Here is a 20564-nt window from a genome sequence, read left to right on the forward strand (position 1 = left end):
TCACAATTGCTATAAAGAGAATTAAATAGCTTGGACTACAATCTACAAGGGATATGAATGACCTCTTCAAGGAGAACTACAAACCACTGTTCAAGGAAATAACACAGGACACAATCAAATGGAAAAATATTCCATGCTTATGGATAGGAAGACTCAATATCATGAAAATGGCCATACTGACCAAACTAATTTATACATTCAATGCTATCCGCATCAAGCTACCATTGATTTTCTTCATAGAATTAGAAAAAACTACTTTAAATTTCATATGGAACCAAAATATAGCCCGCATAGCCAAGACAATCCTAAGCAAAAATAACAAAGCTGGAAGCATCATGCTATCTGACTTCATACTACACTACAAGGCTACAGTAACAAAAACAGCATGGTACTGGTACCAAAACAGATACATAGATCAATGGAACAGAACAAAGGCCTCAGAAATAACACCACACATCTACAACCATCTGATCTTTGACAAACATGACAAAACCAAGCAATGGGGAAAGGATTCCTTATTTAACAAATGGTGTTGGGAAAACTGGCTAGCCATATGCAGATAACTGAAACTGGACCCCTTCCTTACACCTTATACAAAAATTAACTCAAGATGGATTAAAGACTTAAACGTAAGACCTAAAACCATAAAATACCTAGAAGAAAACCTAGGCAATACCATTCAGGACATAGGCAAAGACTTCATGACTAAAACACCAAAAGCAATGGCAACAAAAGCCAAAATAGACAAATGGGATCCAATTAAACTAAAGAGCTTCTGCACAGCAAAAGAAACTATCATCAGAGTGAAGAGGCAACCTACAAAATGGGAGAAAATTTTTGCAATCTGTCCATCTGACAAAGGACTAATATCCAGAATCTACAATGAACTTAAACAAATTTACAAGAAAAAAACAACCCCATCAAAAAGTGAGTAAAGGACATGAACAAACACTTCTCAAAAGAAGACATTTATGTAGCCAACAAACATATGAAAAGAAAAAGCTCATCATCACCTGTCATTAGAGAAATGCAAATCAAAACCACAATGAGATACCATCTCATGCCAGTTAGAATGGTGATCATTAAAAAGTCAGAAAACAACGGATGCTGGAGAGAATATGGAGAAATAGGAATGATTTTACACTGTTGGTGGGAGTGTAAATTAGTTCAACCATTGTAGAAGACTGTGTGGCAATTCCTCAAGGATCTAGATCCAGAAATAGCATTTGACCCAGCAATTCCATTACTGGGTATATACCCAGAGGATTATAAATCATTCTACCATAAAGACACATGCACACGTATGTTTACTGCGGCACTATTCACAAAAGCAAAGACTTGGAATCAACCCAAATGCCCATCAATGATAGTCTGGATAAAGAAAATGCGGCACATATATACCATGGAATACTATGCAGCCATAAAAAAAGATGAGTTCATGTCCTTTGCAGGGACATGGATGAAGCTGGAAACCATCATTCTCTGCAAACTAACACAAAAACAGAAAACCAAACACATGTTCTCACTCATAAGTGGGAGTTGAACAATGAGAACACATGGACACAGGGAGGGGAATATCACCCACTGGGGCCTGATGGGGAGCCGGGGGCTAGGGGAGGGATAACATAGGAGAAATACCTAATGTAGATGACGGATTGATGGGTGCAGCAAACCACCATGGCACGTGTATACCTATGTAACAAACCTGCACATTCTGCACATGTGCCCCAGAACTTAAAGTATAATAATAAAAAAGAAATCGTTCATACAAGTAACTTTAAATGATAGTGTTGAGAGTGTACAGTCCTAATGATGCATTCTAAAGACAAAATGAGCTAAAAAGAAATCTTAAACTGTTTTTGTATATACTAGAAATGTGCTGAGAGGAGATTCTGATGCTCTTACCACATACACATGAAAAGGGTTACTATGAGTGAGGATGGGTATGTTAATTTGCCTAACTGTAGTAAATATTTCACTGTGTATATCAAAATATCATGTTGTGTACCTTAAAATATACAATAAAATAATACAATACTATATATACATGCATGTCTGTACACACAATAAAAATAATTAGTTCATTTATAATATTTATGTATTTTTTGAAATTATTATAGGTAGATTGTATAATAAAGCAAATAATTATATTAATGCCTTTGGAAAGCAAGATTTCCAGCATTAAAAAAGACACAAGTAATCAAACAAATCAAACAAAAAACTGTATTCTTACACTATATCAGATATATTAGTATGAACCCATGACTTACTTTTCTTTAAAAAAAAAAAAAAAAAGAACAGATTCTATCGGGGTGCAGTGGCTCCTGCCTGTACTCTCAGAACTTTGGGAGGACTGGTTGAAGCCTGGAGTTTGAGATGAGCCCTGGGCAACATAGTCGGACCCACTCTCTACAAAAAAATTTTAAAAATTAGCCCGACCTGGTGGTACACATCTGTAGTCCCAGCTACTCAGAAGGCTGATGTGGGAGAATTGCTTGAGTCCAGGAGTTCAAGGCTGCAGCAAGCTATGACAGCACCTCTGCACTCCAGCCTGGGAGACAGCATGAGACCCTGTCTCTATAAAATTTAAAAACCTTAGAAAGTAGATCTGAAGCTCTGTCCATGGAAAAACCTAGAAGAAATGACATCCCAGAAATAATGAACACTCTTAATTTTTAAATACCCTCACTGAAGCAGTCTTTTTGGAGAAATGGATGATTCCAAGTATGTGGCAGAGTTGACAAGATAGGCCTGATGTATGTATCTTGCTGTGCCAAGGAAATAGGAAGATTACTGGGATCATATCAGAAAGATACAGTAACCATATTGAAGGGGCTACCTCTGACCTCAGACAAAAAAACGTGAGCATTAAAAAATACTACTTCAATAGATTAAATTATACCAAGTATATGTAACCCCATGAGTGCATAATGATTTTTTAAAAATAAAAATTTATTGGTTTCCATTGGACATTGTTAATGAACCCATTTATTATCCTTATAATTACTCTTATTAACAGAAAGTGTCAAACACTTATCTCACCTTTCCTGTATGAGATATATTTCAAGATAATCCAATAATTGATGATAGAAAGTTTTTGTAGAACTCAGCTAATAAATATAGAAGGAATAATAGAAAATTCAGCACTTTACCACCTATTCCATTGGATTTAGGCAATAGTCATCAATGGGGAACTTTAAAATGGATCAGGATGACACTGCTTAAATCTAGTGGTCAATGTTAGTTATCAATAAAAGTGGTCAACCAGTCATTATATACCTCTTGATGTGATTCAACAAGAAGTATACTGCACCAACCACCTGAAACCTATTCTTGATGAGATTACATGACTTCTAAACTTGCTTCTCAATATTCCAGCAAGAAAAAATATGGATGGATGGGTGAAAGTTAATAGAGGAATCCATTTGGCAAAACACTTATACTTATTGAAGCTAGGTAAGGAAGTACTTTAATGTTTAGACTGTACTATAATAAAAACATTTAAAAAGCAATTTGTTGAGGTATAAGAACTTTCTCTTTAATACATGAAATTTTCACTGTTAGACACGTATTAGAAAATTCTTGGCTTGAGTCTTCCTGATCCCATGTCCAGGTAATGGAGCTACACTGAGGATGAGAAACTCATAGTGAATGTTTTTTAAAACCTTTTAAAACAAGTGCACCTCACAAATCAACAAATAGCCCCAAAATAGATACTTTTAATAATAATATGTTGGACATTATGAGTAAGTCAGGAAACTCAAAAGAAAACAATGAATTCGTAATTTTTGCTAATTAGTAGTTGATTTTCTAATTTTAGCTAAGTAGTAAAAACAGTGTTAAATAAATATACTCAATGCTAAAAGATATATGGAATGATCCATATATTCATATATTCCTGGTAATAATATTAACTGTATTATTCTTTTGGAGAGTCACTTGATAATCTATATCAAGGTTTTTTAAAAAAAGGTATAGACATCAAAGTCCTGGGAATTAATTAATACAAATAATTCAAAAGAAGAAAACATTATGTTTAATGATATTCATTACAGTACTACTAAACACCAGAAGTAATCTAAATATGATACTATTGTTAATACATTTAGTTGTTTCCAATGTTTAGAACTATAATAATGCTTCAGTGAAAATCTTTAGGCATATAGTATTTTATTTTTTGTTTATTTATATAAATCCCTAATGGAATAATTGATAATGTTAAAATTATTATAAAAGTATTATGAAATTATGATGAAACAACATGGAGAAATGCTTAAGTATAAAAAAACAATTTTAGGCACACAATAACTTATGTGTGCCCATGTATGAAAAATGTAGAAGAACACTGGAAGGAAAAAGTTTTTTGTATTGCTTGAGGTTAACAGGGTAATAAGTTAAAAACAAAAGTTTCTGCAAGGTGTTTTTATTGTCTTTACACTTAAAAAAAATTAACTAATTAATCCTTAAGCACTTATTCCAGCGATACATTTGCTCTGTTTTGAAACGCACTTCCCTGAGATACCCAAATGGCTTAATCCTTTGCTTACCTCAGGGGTTTGCTTAAGAGAAAAAGTGACTCAACCACTGTGTCTCAAATAGTATCTAATCACTCTCTCTCTAACCATGCAGAATAGGTAGTAGTTAGTTGACTAGATTGATTACTGTTTGTCTCCTCCACCAGAATACATTAATCGTGAGGGCAAGAACTGTCCTTTTTGTCACTATATCCCTAGTACTTAGAATAATGCCTGACACATATATAGTAGTTGCTCAATAAATACATATTGAATGAGCAGACATAAGAACAATATTACAATAGCATACTTGAGATCATATGCTCCAGAGTATATGGCAGTTTAGAGTCTCACTTCAGCATTGACCAGAATATGTATAGATGGATTAACTTTTATGTAAGAAACCCTCCTTAGTATTTACTTAGAGAGACACCTAAAATGAAGACTATATTATCAGCAATCCCATTTATGGAGCATCTGCATTGCACTGGTTCCACTGAAGGCTCTGTCTATAGTACTAAATTAAAATGAGATTTTTTCAGAGCAACCTTCTGAAGTAGGCTTTAGCCCCATTTAACAAATGAGAAAAGACAGCTTAGAGAATTTACACCTGACTAGTCAGTAGAGGAACTGAGATTCAAATCTAGGCCTAACTTCAAAGCCTAACTTCAATGTCATACCTCTAACTTAAATGCATCCTGACTTTGACCTCTCTGTGGGAACTGACAATATCAGCTGAGCACAAATAATTTTGTAAATATGAGAGTTCTACCTCTTCTCCACTAAAACAGCATGTAAGCAAAGTATGCACAGTGTTCTGTAAAGCAGACTACCTAGAAAACACTATTTCTAGAAATCAGCTTTGATAGCAGCAGCCAGATCACAACATGGCAATAGAAACAGCTAGGTGTTGGGACCCAAACCATATGGTTGCAGTTTTTCCACTACCTCAACACTTTTTCACATGCCTTGCTTTGTTCAGCTTTGCTTTCTTTAAAAAGCAGACAGTTTAGCAGAATTCTGAGGCCTACAGATCTGAATCTAAACTACTAATTTTATATGCTGTCCTGTGTTCTTCTTCTAAACGCCTGAGACACAGAAGAGCTCACTTTACTTTTTACTTACTCTGTCAAATGATGTCTAGAGTCTATTCAAGGAAACCTGAATACCGTAAGTCCTACTATGTAAGAAAAACAAATACCTGCAACCACCTGTCTCATTTTGTGTAGTGTAATAGTGTTTCTCAAACTTTAGTGTGCATTATTTATCTGGGAACTTGATAAAATGCAGATTGCTGGGTCTTCCACCCTGAGTTTTCAATTCAATAGGTCTGGGATGGGGCCCAAGATTTCACATTTCTAACAAGTCCCCAGGTGATGCTGGTGCTGCATAAAGCAAATGACACAAAACTGAGTTTGCCTATAGGTAGGTATTACTTGAGAAAACTGTAAGACATGCCAACTATCTGAGAAATGATCCTCATCTAGGCATCTGCTGGACAGCTGGTTTCGAGAGTGGGATAACAGGGGAGTAACAGCCTCTGTTTCAACTCGGGTAGATCTCAGGAAGGGAATCAAAAGCAATCAGCCAAACTTGCTGTGATACCCCTGCATTTCATAATCTAATAAATTAAGAAAGTTTCAGCTCTTGCTTTCTTGGAGGATCTCTCTGGGACCAATTACCTCATGAGGAAGAATGAGAAATACCGACAATTAAAAGTGCCACAAAAAGAGGGAGAGTGTTTACACTCTGGTGAGGCTCTTAGCCACAGGGGAAATTAAGGAGCACCTACATGGCCTAGATAATGAGCAATTAAAAAGAAACACAGGTAGACACTGAAGAGCTCATCCCTGTGGGAGGAGGCTAAGGCCCAATGGCTTGAGCCTTAAAGAGGAATTCTCTGAACTGATGAAAAAATACAGATGAATTTAATTTCCCAGGAGGCTCAGCGGTTAAACTGTCATTATAGAAACTCTTTGTGACTATGTAACTTGGGGTGAGGCAGGATGTCACCTAATTAATGGACTGACCATATGGCAGGAGACCTTTTTACAGAAAGCCAGGTATAAAAAGGAAAATACAACCCAAGTGGAGCTTCTGATTAATAAATGTCACTTTTTGTCCTGTGACTCTATGTATAAATATGTTTTAAGTGTTGTTTCCTGTTTATATAAAGCCATAAATGACCCCATCAGCCCTGTCTGTCTAGAAGGGGCCTGAGTCAAGTTACCTTCATGGTGCTTTCTGGTCATCCTATGGATTGGATATTTTTGTGTATGTGTATCTAACTTATGTCTCCACTTGAAATGTGCCTATGTCCTGTTGTTCTGCTTTCAGGCAACTTCTCCATCATAATGATCCACAGGGCAGTATTCACTTGCTGACGGTTCTACTCAACTAATTCTCAGACTTTTATGGCTACCAGTACAATATAAATTACCGTAACACATTTTAATATGATTTGTATTAAGTGTCAATGAAAAATGCTGCTTAGGTAAAATACCATCTAGAAATGAAATACCTAATGATTTGTGAAAAAGCATTGAGCAAGCTCCAGTGAACAAGCAAATTACTACAGGGCACTTTGCTTGTGGAATCTGTCAGCGCCACTGTATCTGGGTCTATTGTCAAATAAAGCATATTGTGTTGGTACCACAAAAGTAAAGAGATGCAACAGCAGAAGAGGAATTGAGTTTCAGTCAAAAGGCAGTTGTGATGTTTTATGAAAAACATAGAACTTGCAGAAATGATACCCAAGTTGAAATCTTGCCTCTTCAACTTTCTAACTGTGTGACTTTAAGAAAATCCTTTACCTACCTGAGACTCACTATTTTTATCTATAACTAGGTAAAATGTGGAATAAACTTGCTCTCACAAGACTGCAGTGGCATCAAATAAATTATTTTTAACCACATACATAATAATATGCCTGATATTTGGGAAAGTCTCCATATTAGCAAAGGGCCTAAACACATGGGATTTTCTTTACTCCCTCCTGAAACATCATTAACATGACAGTTAAGGAATTATGTAAATTATAAAGAGCCATAAGGAAAGATAAAAAAGTAAAGGATATGCCACCAGGTGAGATATTAACTAAATTTTCAAGAATTTAAAGTAGGTTATAAGAGTGGCAACTGGCTTAACATAAATAAGAAAACTGGAACTTATGTCTCCACAGATGAGAGAGGCCAATAAAAATCAAGCCATCTTGAATACGATAATATCAGAGGGGCTCAGGAATTGAATGCATGAGGTACTCTTCAAGGCTAGAAACAGGACTGGTTGAAAGTCTAAAGAACGATTAGAAGGTTAGATGCCTTATCTTATGGTAAGATGCAGTGATTATTTCTGTAAATACTGAACAAGAGAGTCTCAATGATCAGGAATGTTGGACACCATGAGGAAATGAGTCAAGCTCTCTACTGAAAAATGGGAATTAAGTAAAAGTTGACATGCTGAATGGTGAAAGTCCATTCCCCCATCCCCTTTTTCAATCTCAGAATGCTGGCAAAGAGAACATCTCTTTAGCATAATTGACTCAACAGAAAAGACCTAAGATTGTCATATTCAGGAGTTACTCAACAAAATGGCCAGAGCATCTTACCTGAGTGCCGTATAGTCAAGTCCACCAGTCAACAATTTCTGTCTATATCCATGGAATTTGAAATTAGCATTTTAGGCCGGGCGCGGTGGCTCAAGCCTGTAATCCCAGCACTTTGGGAGGCCGAGACGGGCGGATCACAAGGTCAGGAGATCGAGACCATCCTGGCTAACCCGGTGAAACCCCGTCTCTACTAAAAAATACAAAAAACTAGCTGGGCGAGGTGGCGGGCGCCTGTAGTCCCAGCTACTCGGGAGGCTGAGGCAGGAGAATGGTGTGAACCCGGGAGGCGGAGCTTGCAGTGAGCCGAGATCTGGCCACTGCACTCCAGCCTGGGTGACTGAGCGAGACTCTGTCTCAAAAAAGAAAAAAAAAAAAAAAAAGAAATTAGCATTTTAGTGTCTCACTCTTAAACAGTAACAGACAACCATGGATCAGCAGTATTTGCAAAGACCAGTGTAAACAAATGTAAGGCACCAAAATGTAATATGTATCAAATTCCAAATTGAACTGCAAAATATCCCTCCAAACAGGTAGCCAAAGACTATTTGTACAATTCTGGAATTCCTCACTCATGTTCGGGAGAAAACAGGTAAAGAAAAAGGAAAACTGAGAGAAGGATTTCTTTGAAGAAAACTGTGCTATGAGTGCCTCATCACCACCAAGAAAGATGAGGTATAGTTCTGTTATCAAGATAACCTGAGGTTATCACTCAGGTTAAAAGAGGGACTTCAGTGGGACCACTCAGATAGGTGGATATGTGTGCCTTGGCATTAGTGAGATGCAGTTAGTGGTATCAGAGTTATCCCTGGAAAAAGTCCATAGGTGAGTCTGGCTGAAAGAGTCTATGGCAGCTGAATAGAAACATGCAGCTAAAAATTAACTGTAACTCCACTGGCTGTCAGAGAAAAGAGTAAGTTATCCATGGTCCTTCTATGAAAATTTGAGTGGAATAGATGATCTGGAACCATGTTAATAATTTCTAAGGGTTCACTAGGGGGGAACAATGAAAGCCCCTTGAAAAAAAGAATCTTTACAAAACAAATCCTCAAAGAAACATGACAAGGACAGAACAGCCAGTCAAGACACATAAAGGGCAATCAAGAGTTCATTGTTGGACCTGTCTTAATCCCAAAAAGAATTCAGGGAAAAAAGTCAGAGCTAAACACTGGCCAGGTCTGGAGAGCATACAGCCAATTTAACAACAATCCCAGACAAGTTAGACCTTCCTGCCTTCCATTCTCATCTCCATCCTCCCTAGTGTTTCAAGCCTACAGCAGGCAGGTGTCAATGCTGGCAATAAGGGTGAGGGTGGTAGATAACAAAGTGGGGTCCGGAGAAATGAAAGGCCATACCCCTGTCCTCACCTCCTGCAGCTTGAAGGTCCTAAAAAAGAGAGGGAGTGGCTGTCACTTTTAAAGTGCTGTAAGCCTTAACTATTACACAGACCGAATTACCTATGGGCTTAGTTTTTGTGTTTTGTTTCTTAAATTTATTTTATATTTAGAACTGTTTTTTAAGAGTAATCAGAAAAGACAGAGGACTGCACCAGCTTTTATTTGTAAGAGAGGAGAAATCCTTCCCCACTGAGTTCATTCTAAAAGGACAGGAAAAAAAAACAAAGTAAAGCAGCTTTCTGATTCCATGTTTGCTCAAAACAAACATAAAAAGAAGAAATTTTTTTTAAAAAAGACAATTCAGAAAACACATGAAACAAACATACAAAGGGGGAAGAATGGGTCATGTAGAAAGGATCAAGGATAAAAAAATTTTAATAAAAACTTGCCAACCATGGAAGGTAGAAGACAGTGAAGCAATGTTTTCAGAATTATGAAGGAAAATAGTTTCCACTTAGAATTCTATGCCCAGGCAACTTAAGGGAAATGACAGAATAAAAATATTTTCAGATATTCAAGTTCTCAAAAATTCTTTCTCAGAAAGCTACTAGGGGATTTTCCCCACTAAAATAAAGGTGGTAACATGTCTAAAACATAGACATGGGACCCAGGAAACAGAGCATCCAAAGAGAAAAGTAATAAAAGGAATTTCTAAGAGTAATTACTAGATATAATTCTAAGTTACTGAACCAGAATGACTGTTACTCAGCAGGAAGAAATCATTTCATGTTGAATCAGGAGGAAGAAAGTCTCCTGGAGGGATATATCCAGCAAAAAAAAAAAAGAAAGAAAAGAAAAGAAACTGACTTATTGCCAGATGTAGTTGACCATTTTGAAAAGAATTTCACAGTTCTGTTACATAACTTAGTGATAAGTACAATGAAAACAAAGCTAATTTCATAAAGGATTCAAATGTTAACTTAAGAAAAAAATGAATTTATACAAAAAAGACACTGTGATAATATTAACATTACTATACCTCCGTGTGCTTGGCACTGTTCTAAATACTATGCTTGTATTGTCTCTAAATCCTCATAACAACCCTATAAAGTAGGCAATTTCATTAGGACTATTTTACTGATGAGGAAAGTGAGGTACAGAGATGTTAAATGACTTGAACAACATCATACAGTTAATAAATACCACAACCCAGATTTGAACCGGGAAGTCTGACTCTAAAATCCAGACTCTAGTGTAGTCAGTTTGCTACATGGCTTACTTGTGAGCAGTATTTTATGATTGTCAACATATACACACTGAATACTGATCTAATCTGTAATTATGATATAATTATACATTGAAAAAACAGGGGAGGGGAAATATGTTGGGACTGAGTAGGGTAATAACAACATTTCTAAATCTCATCTTCCCTCCTAGACAGTCAATACATAATGGTTGAAACTGGAAAAATAAAACAACCTATAACAAGATAAGTTATTATTTAAAACACATAAGCAGGCCAGGCACGGTAGTTCATGCCTAATCCCAGCACTTTGGGAGGCCAAGGCAGGCAGATCATGAGATGAGAAGTCCAAGACCAGCCTGGCCAATATGGTGAAACCCCATCTCTACTAAAAATACAAAACTTAGCTGGGCGTGGTGGCAAGTGCTTGTAGTCCCAGCTACTCGGGAGGCTGAGGCAGAAGAATCGTTTGAACCCGGGAGGTGGAGGTTGCAGTGGGCCGAGATCGCACCAGAGATCACACCACTGCACTCCAGCCTGGGCAACAGAGCAAGACTCCATCCAAAAAACACACAACAACAACAACAACAAAAAATAAGTAAATAACAGAAGAAATAGCTAAAATAATTTGGAGAGGAGAACTAGATTTGGGGATGAGAAAGAGACTTTTTCAATATTCAACAAGAAAAGTCTTTTTCAATGTTACCCTTGAAGTAATACTTGAGGTTTTAAACTACACATTTATATTTCTGTGATTTAAAAAATCAATTTAAAGGAAACTTATAAATGTTGGAGAAAGGTAGAGAGGGATGGTGTCTAGTACTGAAATGGGCGCTTCGATAGTAGTGATAGGAACCAAGACTCCCATGACTACCAGGAAAGGTGTTGCTGGTCTTATAACTACCCACTGGGGTGTGGGATACAACCTCTCAAGTCGGGTCATACCTTCTGCACCAAACACCTCTCCACAGTGAGAGCAGAAGAAGTGTTCTGGGTGCCAGGTCTGGTTCATTGCTGTCAGCACTTTCTGAAAAGGGAACACGCAGATATTACAATGATGCAGAGTTGTAAAGCATGACTCTGGTTCTAAACGAGCGATTGAAAGTTGGAGAGGAGTGGGAATTTACTTACATCCAGGATGGGAGCAGCACAGTAAGCGCAGCGTGGAGAAAAAAGTTGGTGGTAGTCGTTGGGGCAGTAGGCCAAGCCATTCCGCTCAAAGAAGGGACTGGAGCCAATCTCTTCTTTGCAATGAGTACAGACAAAATGTTCAGGATGCCATGATTGCCCTAGAGCATGGATCACCTGTGGAGTGAAATGAAGCCTGACACAGGAGCCCAGTTGAGGGCTCTATAGCCTATAGGTTGCACAACTCTAGGGAGCACTCTTCACACTGTACCCCTTGTAGACAACACCCTGTGGAATTACACAACACTGAGGCCTAGACCTAGGTTCCACCTAAGGCCATATGTTGTCTGTGCTTTATGGATTGATAATAAAAGGATGCCCACTTCCCTGACTGATCACTGTGATGAAAGCCTGTAAATGTTCACAACCACTCCACTGCCACAGGGGGTGGCCGAAACAACACAGAGCACATTAATGACAGACAAGTTGTAACTGTAGCCTTGGCGTGGAAGGGACCCCTGGAAAAGGAAAAGGCCAAATGACAGTTTTTATTCCTCTAGTTTGAACACTTTATTCCATGCCCTATGCAGTCAGGTCTCAAAGCCTTTTATCATAGCTTTGGTGAAGGATGATGCAGAACAGGGGTCTGTAGCTGTGACTTGGAGCTGAGTTCAGCTGAAAATTGTAATCAATCAATTTAGACTGGGAATGTCTGAACAAAGGGAGCAGTGAGAAAGGTCATCTCAGTAAAGGCAGTACAGAAAAATGGTTAAGAACTCACTTGGGAGAGAGTCTACTGGTTTCAGATCTTATCTCTACTTCTTACTAGGCCTTAGATATGTCCATTAATGTCTCTGAGCCCTTAGTTTCCTTATCTTTACAAAGGGAGCAACCATGCTTCTTGAAGGGCCGATGTGACCATTAAATGAGGAAATTCTTGTAAAGCACTTAGCTCAGTGGCCAGAGCACTGTGATTAGTAATTATTCATGATAACTAAAATATCTCAAATTATAAGGAGAAAGAGCAATCCTTGATGGGACAGAGAAAGACACAGAAGGCGTTAGGACCAAAATTTCAGCCCATCTCACCTTCCCAGCAATCGGTTTCCGGCAGGATGCACAATGGCCCTTGGGCACTGTGGCAATGCCAAGGTCCTGCAATTCCTGCTCCAGACCCCCGAGCATTGAGTCCAGGGAGGCCTTGTGATCCTGCTTGTCTGGTAAGTGTTTCTTGCCAGCATCTGCTCTCACTGCAACCTGGTCCAAGGGAAGAACCAAGAACAGAATCAGTCTCACGTATTTCTATTCTCACTGGCATCTTCTAATGACTCTATAAATTCACCTTTACTGACTGATCTCTTAGCCTTTCCCCAGCCTTCCTCCAAGGCATTGGAAGAATCTAAAATTTCAACACCAATAAAAATATTGTCATCTCCCTTTCACCCTAAACTCCTCAGGCCAAATGAAATCTGACTAATCTTCTGTTTGTAAATCTTTTCTTAACATAGGAATTTTAGTACATGAAAATGATACCCTTTGAAGATCTTAAGATGACCCTAGTTCAAAAACTAGTCACATCTCCATTTTACTCACTTATTTGGCAGTATTTGTTGAATACCTGGTTTGTGCCAATCATTGCTCTAAGCACTTGGATTAAAGCAAGGATAAGACAGACCAAGTGTCTGGTCTCATGGAATTCTGTGGGTGATAGACAATAAACAATTAAACAAATAAATATATGTTACAATGTCAGATAGAGATGTTATATAGAGAGATAGAAATGACACACGAAGATGGTGAGAATAATTGATTTAGATGGAGGTAATAATCAAAGAAGGCCCCTCTAAGGAAGTAATATTTGAGTAGATACTTGGGACTCAGAAATATTGGCATTTATGGGAAAAGCATTCTAGGGGGAGGGAAGGCCCTGAGGAAGAAAACAACTTGGCACATTAGAAGAAAAGTCAAAGAGGTCAGTGGGGCTAAAGCAGAGGGAGTGAGATTGAACACAGCAGGAGAAGGTGATCGAGAGAGAGAGGCAAAGATCACATAGGAACCTCATGGTAAACACTTGGGTTTTATTCCAAGGTGACGGGAGCCATTGCAGGATTTCAAGCACAGGAGTGAAGGAATCTGGAGGATCCCTGTGGTAGCTGAGTGGACAATTAAGTGTTGACAAGCAAGAGTGAACATAGGGAGATTATCAGACAATGACTTAGATCAGTGTTATAGGAGAAGGTGGTGAGAAGTCATCAGATAAGACTTGTTGATGGATTGGAATTATTTAAGCAAAGTCCAAAATTATTATAAACCATTCAAAGAAAGATCCTTACTTTAAAAAAAAGCGGGGAGGGGGGCTAACTGACCCTTCATAACCTCATATCCTGATTCTGGCTCTCTCTAGCTGGGCGACTGCTACTATCTATCTACCAAATACTTCACTCATCAGAAAACTACAATGGCTGTCCATTGCCTCCACATCAAGTCTGCACTCATCAGACAGACATTCAAAGCCTCCCATCTACTGTCCTCCCTTTTTATCTTTCCCAATCTCATCTTTTATTAATACTATGTTGTAAAAGGCCTCCATTGTTTAGGCCAGCTGGGCTCTTCAGTCTCCTGAATGTGATCTGTTACTGTCTGCCTTAAGACCTCTACTTATCCTACTTTTACTGCCTGTTAAACATCACATTGTCACCAATCAAAATGCTCATTTTCCTTCAAGACATTTTGATCATCTGACAGACATCCTTCCTCCTCTAATATATGTTAGTTAATATTCAAGAGGTTAGTGTTCAGAAGGTTAGTGTCTGAAAGGTCTGAAGGGGTGACTGACATTAATTATGAAAAATAAGTAAAAATACAATATAACTACATCTACACCTACATCTCTATCTCTTCACTGGTACCTTCCAGAATACTTCTGAACAGATATAGAAGAGACAGGAAATTCTGCCTATCTCCAGTGGGGTAGAACTGGACGGCTAGGCTACAGACCTGAGAAGGAAACAGTTCAGTGCAAGCTTTTTGTACTTTCGTTTTTTGTACAATGTGAAGGTGAAGCTTATTCAAAAGATAAACGGCGCCAGGAACAGTGGCTCATGCCTGTAATCCTAGTACTTTGAGAGGCCAAGGCAGACAGGTCACCTGAGCTTAGAAGTTTGAGGCCAGCCTGGGCAACATAGCAAAACCTCGTCTACTAAAAATACAAAAATTAGCTTGGCATGGTGGCGCATGCCTGTAATCCCAGCTACTCAGGAGGCTGAGGCACTAGAATCGCTTGAACCCAGAAGGTGGAGGTTGCAGTGAGCCGAGATCATGCCACTGCACTCCAGCCTGGGTAACCGAGTAAGAATTCGTCTCAAAAAAAAAGATGGCGTTGTAAATTAAGAATTTAAATAAACCAAGATACATGCTAAATCAATTAGAAACACAACACAATTAAATCTAATGTACATTTTTTTCTAGTATTTTCAGATATACAGCATAATGAGCCAATCTACCCAGCTTTATTGTAGACACTGGCCCATCAAAGGATGTAAGTCATTAAGGAAAACTTGTTTGTAATGTTTATTTATTCATCTCTCTAACAAATATGTGTTGCTCACAATGTATCAGGCCCTGTGTTGAGCAATGGGAGTCCCAAGGTGAGCTCTAAAGATAAGGTTCCTGCCCTCTCCAATCACACACGTTTTTATGTACTGCTTTGAAATTACTTCATAGTCACCAGATTTAAAATGGTTGGATTCTCTGCCTTAAGGATTCTGGATTATATTTCCTAAATAAATCTTTAAGCCCATTTATCTGAGATTTTCATTCCATGCCAGACCATGTGAGCTCACCACTTTAGAGGTGTTCTAGAGACTAGAACAAAGAGGCAGATTTTATCTCAATACGGGCTTGGGACTTCTCACCCTTCCTACTGTCAGAGCTATGCTTTGATCTCCACTGCTGTGTCTCAGCTTGCTCACTGGTATCCTCTGTCCTGCTTAGTCAGGTCTCTTTAACAGTCCTTTCGGCCAGGTGCAGTGGCTCACACCTGTAATCCGAGGACTTTGGGAGGCCTAGGCAGGTGGATCACGAAGTCAGGAGTTCAAGACCAGCCTGGCCAAGATGGTGACACCCCATCTCTACTAAAAATACAACAAAAATTAGCTGTGCACAGTGGCGGGCACCTGTAATCTAAGCTACTCACTCGGGAGGCTGAGGCAGGAGGATCACTTGAACCCGGGAGGCAGAGGTTGCAGTGAGCCAAGATTGCACCACCTGACTCTAGCCTGGGTCACAGAGCAAGACTCTGTCTCAAAAAAAAAAAGAAAATCCTTTCACATTATCAAGTCTTAGATACCTCTGCCCTCAGGACTCGTTGCAACTAACACCACCTTTCTTCCCATCTCTCTATGTCCAAACTCTGCCAGTTCTTCAGAGTCCATCCCAAGTTTCAACTATCTGATTAAATCTCCAAAATCTCTCTATATCCGTAACGTTTGCTCTACATATGTTTGCAAACCACCTGGCTTTTATTCTATAAATGTTAAAAAAAACTTATGCCTCATTTTGCCAAGCACACTCCAGCTCCTTGAGATCAAAGTCTGTATTATATATTAATTTTTGTGTCCAAATAACACATAGTACAAAGATGGGTTAATTCATGGAATTAAATTTAGTCTGGAAAAAGCAATGACAACTTAGGAAAATTCCTAAGTGGGAGAATGCAGAGCTGAGTTCCACAAAGATAAACTGGTGACCCCATGGGCCCTGTTTATCATCTGGACTGCACTCACCTTGGCCTGCATCTCAGTCAGGTGAGCCATGAGCTCATCTAACTGAGCAGCTGCTGATGTTTTAGAAGGTGGTGGTGATACCTTTGGCTCTTGGGCTTCACTACAGAGGGAAAACAAAAAAGTCATATGAACAAATCAAAACTCAAATAATGTTAAACCACACATAAAGTACTGGAAATGCAATTGTAATAATGAATCCCCTGGATATGAATCTAAAATCAGAGATGGAGGTATTTAAAAATATACACTAATATGTACTGACTGAAAATCTAAACAAGTTCTCTGTGCCTTTTGTCTCTATTTCTCCCTGGCCATCTAAGTTATAAAAAGTATTATATCTCCTGTCAGTTATTGTCAAAAAATAAAAATAAACCAGAATATAGAGCAGGCATCAACAAATAAAGTCCTTGAATCAAATCTGGCCATGACCATTCATTTAGTTACTGTCTATAGTTGCTTTTCTGCACAGTTAGGTAGTTGCTACAAAGACTTTATAGTCCATGAAGCCTAACAAACTTACCATCTGCCTCTTTACAGAACAAGTTTGCAAATCTCTGGTGCAGAAAGTTTAGATAATATATATGATGATGATTTCATATTCATATAATTGTAAGTAAATTATAAATAAATAAAACTTTGGACCCAATAAACAGAATACGGATTCTATTCAAGTATCTGCATAATCGTTAGTAAAATTAACCATATATGAGGAAACAAAGTAAAGCTCAATAAATTTTTTAAAGTACATCATATAGACCATATTCTTAGATTGGAGTGAATAGAAGTACGAATTAATCATAAAAACTATCCACTTAAGAAAAAACAAAGCACTTCTAAATAATTCTTGGGATAAAAAAAATTAAACTGAATTTCAAACCAGATAGAAATAGCAATGAAAACACACACACACACACACACACACTCACATACACGCACACACACGTCTTTGGGAGTTGAAAGCTAAATATTATTGAGAAGAAAATATATAAATAGCCTTAAGTGTGATATTAAAAAATGAGGAAGATCAGAAATAAACAAAACTTCCAAATCAAGAGTCTCAGAAAAATCTAAAATAATTGAACAGAAGGAATAAACACATAAATTAATGAAATAGAAAACAAGAAATAAAACAAAAACTGACAGTTTTGGGGGTATCGTTGTATAAAATTTCCAAATACATAGAAAAATATAGAACATTATTTCATTCTATATATAGCCCAGAAACTTTTTAAAATAAAAAAAATGATGTGCATGCGTGAGAGAGAGAAGGTTAAATAAAATTAGTTGAAATGTGTTTTTTTTAAAAGACATAAAAAATTTTAAAAAGTCATGGCTAGGTGGTGTTTATACTGGTCATCCAAAAATAGTTCAAAATTAGGAAAAAGATTAATATAATTCATTAACAAATAGGAGAAAAGCTTTATAAACACAATGATATGTGCTGAAAAAGCAGTGGAAGACAAATTTAACAACACTTCCTGTTGTTGAATATCAAGAAAAATAAGAAAAAGTCTATAAACTGATAAAATGTTTCCATAAGAAATCTACAGCAAGCCTCATAATTGATAGTCAAATATTAAGCAGATTTCTAATTAAGAGGTAAGTTGGACATAGATCCTATTATCATTAGCAATCTTCAACATTATTCTAGAATACATTATCAAACACATTTAAAAGTAAAATAAGAGGATTATATAGTTGAAAAAAGGCAGCACATCCTCATTCTTTCTTTTAAAATAGATGGTATAATAACTTCCCAGGAAAATGTAAGACAAACGACTGAACAACCATTGGAATGAATAAAAAAGATCAGGGTGGTGATTAGATACAAGAATAAAATGAAGCAGTCTCTTTCCTACTGATCATCAATAAGCAGTTTGAAAATCCAATGAGAAAAAAAGAACCTGTTCACAATTCTAACAAAAGTTATAAAATATCAATAATATATTTAACAAAAAATGTGTAAGAATTCTATGAAGAAAAGCCATTGGCAGACATAAAGGAAGATCCACATATCCAATTAACCAATGAGCAAAGGACCTGAATAGATGTTTCTCCAAAGAAGAAATAAAAATGGCCAAAAGGTATATGAAAAGGTATTCAACACCATTAATCATCAGGGAAATGCAAATCAAACTATTATGAGATACCACTCACAAACAGATAGCTATTCTCAAAAAGTTAAAAGATGGCAAATGTTGGCCAGGGTATGGCGAAAAAAGAACACTTATACACTGTTGGTGGGAATGTAGATTGATACAGCCATTACAGAAAATAATATGGAGGTTTCTAAAGAAATTAAAAATAGAAATACCACATGACACAGGAATCCTTCTTCTGGGCATACACAAAATAAATGAAATTACCACTTCGTAAAGATATCTGCACTCTTATGTTCATTGCAGCATTATTCACAATAGCCAAGAGGTGGAAACAACTTAAGCGTCCATCAGTGAATGGACACCAATGGCATAAAGACATTGTGAAATATGCACACAAACACAGCAGAATATTATTCAGCCTTAAAAAAAAGGAGATCCCGCTATTTGTCATAGTACTGATGAATTGGAAGGACATTATACTAAGTTAAATAAGAAAGAAAAATATTGCATGATCTCACTTATAGGTGGAATTGTTTTTGTTATTTAAAAAGGTCAAATATGCAAATATATCGGTGATGAGGGGCAGGAAAGGGAGTGAAAATGGGGACATGTAGGCTGGAGAATATGAAGTAGCAGATATGTAAGATGAACAAGCCTAGAGATCTAATGTACAACATAAGAACTATCGGTAATGAAATTGTTGTATTTACGATTCCTGCTGAATGAGTAGATTTTGGCTGTTCTTGCCACAAAAACAAACAAACAAAAATGTGTAACTGTGTGAGATAATAACTATGTTAATTTGCCTCACTATAGTAACCATTTTACTAACTATTCATATCCCATAATATTGTACACCTTAAATATGCACAATAAAATGTATTTTTAGAAAAGAAGGCCTACATAAATGAAGATAAATATTACGTCAGTTTCCCCTAATTAAATTGCAAATTCAATGTAATTCACATAAAAATTCTGACATAATTATTCAAGCTAATTAGTAAGGTGATGTTAACATTTATGGGATAGAACACTCAAGACAATTTTGAAAAAAAAAAAATAGGAGGGGTGTGTGGTGTCTCACACCTGTGGTCCCAGCACTTTGGGAGGTCCAGGTAAGAGAATCACTTGGGACCTGGAGTTTGAGAACAACCTAGGAAACATGAGAGACACCTGGTCTCTATAAAAATTAAAAGTTTTAAAGAAAAAAAAAAAACAGGAGGGAATATTTGTCTTGATAGATGTGGTGTCTTATAGAGTAACAATAATTAAATTTGTATGATGTTGGTAAAAAAAAAAAAATAGATAGTGCTGGGTGTGATCGTTCATACCTGTGATCCCTCTGGGAAGCTGAGGCAGGAGGACTGCTTGAGCCCAGGAGTTTAAGACCAGCCTGGGCAATATAGGGAGACCCTGTCTCTACCAAAATTTAAAAATCAGTCAGATATAGTGGCACACACCTGTCGTCTCAGCTACTCAGGACGCTGGGGCAGGAGGATCACTTTGGCCCAGGAGGCCAAGGCTGCAGTGAGTTGTGATCACACTACTGCATGCCAGCCTGGACAACAGAAGCAGAATGAGACTCTGTCAAAAAAACAAACCAAAAAAAAAAAAAAAAAGAGAGAAGAAAGAAAAGAAAAGAAAGGAAAGGAAGAAGAAAAAGAAAAAGATAAAGATAAAAAACAAATAGGTCAAAGGAGTAGATTAGAAAACCCAGAAACAGGCTCCTGCACCTAAAAGAACTTCCTATATGATCAATGTGGCATTTCAAATCATCCAAAACAGACTACTCCACTCAATGAATAACAACCTATTTGGGACAAAATAAATATAGATCCCCAACACACCATAT

General features: G+C 37.4%; 1 protein-coding gene across 3 annotated transcripts in view; it reads right to left on the reverse strand.

Moving 5' to 3' along the window:
* LPXN (leupaxin) overlaps positions 1-20564 on the reverse strand; it is a 48049-nt gene that overhangs the window by 7693 nt on the left and 19792 nt on the right. For all 3 annotated transcript variants that reach the window (XM_009185989.3, XM_003909806.4, XM_021925715.1), the window contains 4 exons: positions 16611-16710; positions 12916-13083; positions 11830-12003; positions 11644-11725 (listed from right to left, as the gene is read on the reverse strand). In XM_009185989.3, the coding sequence (XP_009184253.2) occupies positions 11644-11725; positions 11830-12003; positions 12916-13083; positions 16611-16710 (524 nt within the window). The remainder of the gene's footprint in view (positions 1-11643; positions 11726-11829; positions 12004-12915; positions 13084-16610; positions 16711-20564) is intronic.

This window comes from Papio anubis, chromosome 12, assembly GCF_008728515.1.
Source record: "Papio anubis isolate 15944 chromosome 12, Panubis1.0, whole genome shotgun sequence".
Taxonomy (NCBI): Eukaryota; Metazoa; Chordata; class Mammalia; order Primates; family Cercopithecidae; genus Papio; species Papio anubis.